The sequence below is a fragment of the Mandrillus leucophaeus genome, unplaced genomic scaffold (genome assembly GCF_000951045.1).
Source record: "Mandrillus leucophaeus isolate KB7577 unplaced genomic scaffold, Mleu.le_1.0 Scaffold702, whole genome shotgun sequence".
Taxonomy (NCBI): Eukaryota; Metazoa; Chordata; class Mammalia; order Primates; family Cercopithecidae; genus Mandrillus; species Mandrillus leucophaeus.
The window spans coordinates 613,702-617,065 of NW_012107609.1; the positions used below are offsets into that span (position 1 = coordinate 613,702).

Below are 3,364 nucleotides of genomic sequence, written 5' to 3' on the forward strand. Positions count from 1 at the left end.
CGTGCGCCGGGTTGGTTTGTGACTGTGGCCTTGTCCTCACAGCTGCCCTTGTGCCCGGAGGGTCCTGGGGAGGGACGTGAGCAGAGTGTGTGTGCAGCGTGACTGCCCGTTGTCTCACACCTTCCTGGCCACTGGGCGGGGGGCCTGAGAGCCAGAGGGGGCCTGTGCGGCCCGGGACACATGGCCTCTCCCACCGCTCAGGGCAGCTCAGTCTCTGGGTGCCGGGGTGGTGGTGGAGGCAGTCATGGTTCTGTGCACACCGGGCTCACTATGTGCTTGGGAACTTTCTAGGTTGAAAACGACATTTCTGCTTTCACCTACGAGAGGACACTCATGATGGAGCAGAGGTCACAGATGCTGAAGCAGATGCAGCTGTCCAGGAGCGAGCGGGAGCGAGAGGTGCGTGAGGGCCGCGGCCACAGAGACCAGGCTTTCCGAGAAGCACAGCCGGCTTCGCTGAGTCTTCCCTGGGACTCTCTTGCAGCCCAGGAGGGTCCTCCAGGGAGCATTCCTCAGGTGCTGCGTTGCGGTCTCAGCCCCCGGTCCGCGTGGAGGTGGCAGAGGCCCTGCAGGAGCACAGGAGTGGGGTCAGAGCCAGAGCACGTCAGAGCCTGGGCGTGCGGGTGCCTGGTTAGAGGAGCGGCGGCCTGCCAGAGGCACGCTCACGTACAGGAAGGGACAGGGCCGGGACCTTTGAACTTAGCTTTTCTGACTGAGCAGCGATGCAGGCGGGAGACGTGGGGACCCTCCCCAAGGGCGGTGCCCTCTGACAGGGTCAGCGGCTTCTGAGCCAGATGAGTGCCCACATGAGTGCCTGCAGCTTCTTACGATGGCTGCTTCGTCTCACAGCCTGAAACCCTGGAGCCCCTCAGCGCCCTTCCCCGCAGCGTGCACAGATTCTGTCCTGTCCAAGACCAGGTGGGAGGGGAGAGTGAGTGTGTGGGGAGGGAGGGAAGTGAGCTGGAGAGGAGGTGCCACCACACCCTGCCACCAATGCAGACCTGCTCGGCCTCCGCACATGGAAGCTGCTCGCCCAGCCGCAGAGGCTTGGGCTCCGTGGGTACCTGTAGGCTGCTGAGGATGTCCAGGTGTGTCCACCTGAGCTACACTGGGCTGGGCCCCGTGGCCACTGTGAGACCCCGAGGGCAGGCGTTTCTGGGGTCACTTCACACCGGAGGACGGTGTGGGGGTCGCCTGGTAGGAGGACGCTCAGCTCTGTGAGGTCACGGCCCCGTGGGGTCTTCGTGGCTCCCACCAGGCTGGCATCACACGCGTGTCTGTGTCTGCAGACCAGGTGCAGGCGATGGTTTTCTGAGACGACAGTGACAGCAGCGGCAGGGACAGAGGCTTTGCCTGCCCTGGGGCCTCGGCCTCAGCAGGAACCTGCAGTACACGGGTCTGTGTATGGGGCCATATGCGCTGCCAGCCGGAATCACTAAGCAGTGACCACCCTCTCCCCAACAGAGAAGCGCGGCTCTGCCCGCTCCCAGACCCCGGGAAGGTCAGGGTGGACACAGATGTGGGAACCAGGGGGGATGCCCAGCTTGTCTGTGGACAGAGACCCCTCCCACGGCGGCCCGGGCAGCCAGGAGTGCTGGGAGGACCCACATCCCCTGTTTCTGTCCAGTGGCTGAGCCACTGTGCAGACACTGGCTGGGCACCCTCTGGTGCCCTACACGGTGGCCCTCAGGGCCAGGTGGGCGGCGCTGGCTCTGGCGAGAGCGGGCAGCCCTTGGGCTCTGGTTTCGCGTTCAAGGCCACGGGAAATTTAGGCCGGGCCGGGCTGTGAGGTGGCTGCAGGGCCAGCCACAGTGAGTAGAGGCCTGGGGCCTGCTGTCCATGTCCAGAGAGAGAGGCAGCCCCAGGCCCTCCCCAATCTGTGTCAACCTCTTCCCTTTCTGGAAGGACTGGCATCCAAATTAAGCATTTTTATTTGGAGAGGAAGAACCTGGTCCAGTGAAATCACTCGGGGCCTTTGGCTTTTTAAATCATCCCGGGGCTCTGGACTCCTGATGTCCCTGGGAGGAGCGGCTCCCCCGGGCTGCGGCACAGACTCAGGCAGGGCTCCAGCCACGATGGGAGAGGTGGCCATTCTGGCGCATGTGTAAATATCACTTCCAAGGTGGCACCCGTGTCTGGGAGCTCCCACTGGCCTCCCCTTCAGACTGGCCACAACAGCAGGAGGGCGTGAAGAGTACAGGGAGGGAGGACCCCGTGGAGGGTGTTCAACCACCAGGGACTGTGCCGTTGGTGCGACCTCGCAGTGAGGGCACCACTTCCCCTTCGGCGCCCACAGCGAGGGGCGGACGGTGTTCTCATTTTCCTCGGATTGTCCGAAGTGACCCATGGGGCCGGCCCTGTCATTGGCTCCAGCGGTGCCCCACAGGGTGCCGTCAGCCTGGCTGGCCCCCAAACGTCCCCTGGCTGGTGAGACACAGCCTGCTTCCCTGGGACAGGGCCTGGATGCTGGCACGGCTCCACCTGCCCCGAGCCTCCCTGAGACAGGGACGCCTGCGTGCCGGTTGTGTGGGCGAGCGGGTGGTCTGGGGCGAACACAGTGTGTGTGGAGCCCCGCCAGGTGGGGGGGAGACTCTCCCAGCACGTGTCCCCTCCTGTCAGCACGGGGTCGTGGGGCCTTTCTCTCCAGTTCAGGGCCAGGGCGGGACGGTGAGGGGGTGAAGATGGGAGGAGGAAGTGAGCGTTTGGTCGGGAAGCCTGGGAGGAGGGAGGCAGCCGCGGGGGCGGCACAGGGCCAGTGTGGGAAGCCAGGCTGGGTCCCAGGTCAGGCACGCAGGGCCCTTCTGGTTCTGTGGGCTGGCCTCGCCTCTGGTCTGGCGTCCTGGGTCGTTCTCACCTGGGGGAGTTTTGAGACTGGCTGGTCTCAACGAATCCCGGGCCCACCAGGCCCAGCTGATCCACGACAGGAACACTGCGTCCCATACCGCAGCAGAGGCCAGGACCCAAGCGCCGCCTACGCCAGACAAGGTGCAGATGACCTGGACCAGGGAGAAGCTGATTGCCGAGAAGTACAGGAACAGAGACACCAGCTTGTCTGGGTTCAAAGACCTCTTCAGCATGAAGCCGTGAGTGTCCGTGCATGTGACAGATCCTGGCAGTGCTGACCTGACAGTGAGGACAGCGTCCCTTCCCTGACCACTGAAGAGCTTTGGGGCAACCCCGCAGGGCAGCGGGCCCGTTAGAGAATAGGGAGCCGCCTGAGCGGGCACTGAGGGGTCCTGCTGCTGCCAAGGCCGGGCCCTGAGTTCGGCCCTGTGGCCAGGCACTGAGGGATCCTTCTAGTGCTGAGGCCAGGCGCTGAGGGGTCCTTCTAGTGCTGAGGCCAGGCGCTGAGGGGTCCTTCTAG

At 64.5% G+C, this 3,364-nt stretch overlaps 1 protein-coding gene across 1 annotated transcript in view; it reads left to right on the plus strand.

Annotated features, from left to right (window-relative positions):
- Positions 1 to 3,364, plus strand: part of SLC12A7 (solute carrier family 12 (potassium/chloride transporter), member 7) — a 41,053-nt gene that overhangs the window by 30,628 nt on the left and 7,061 nt on the right. The window contains exons 18-20 of the mRNA XM_011964744.1: positions 202 to 247; positions 292 to 399; positions 2,905 to 3,083. Coding sequence (XP_011820134.1) covers positions 202 to 247; positions 292 to 399; positions 2,905 to 3,083 — 333 coding nt within the window. The remainder of the gene's footprint in view (positions 1 to 201; positions 248 to 291; positions 400 to 2,904; positions 3,084 to 3,364) is intronic.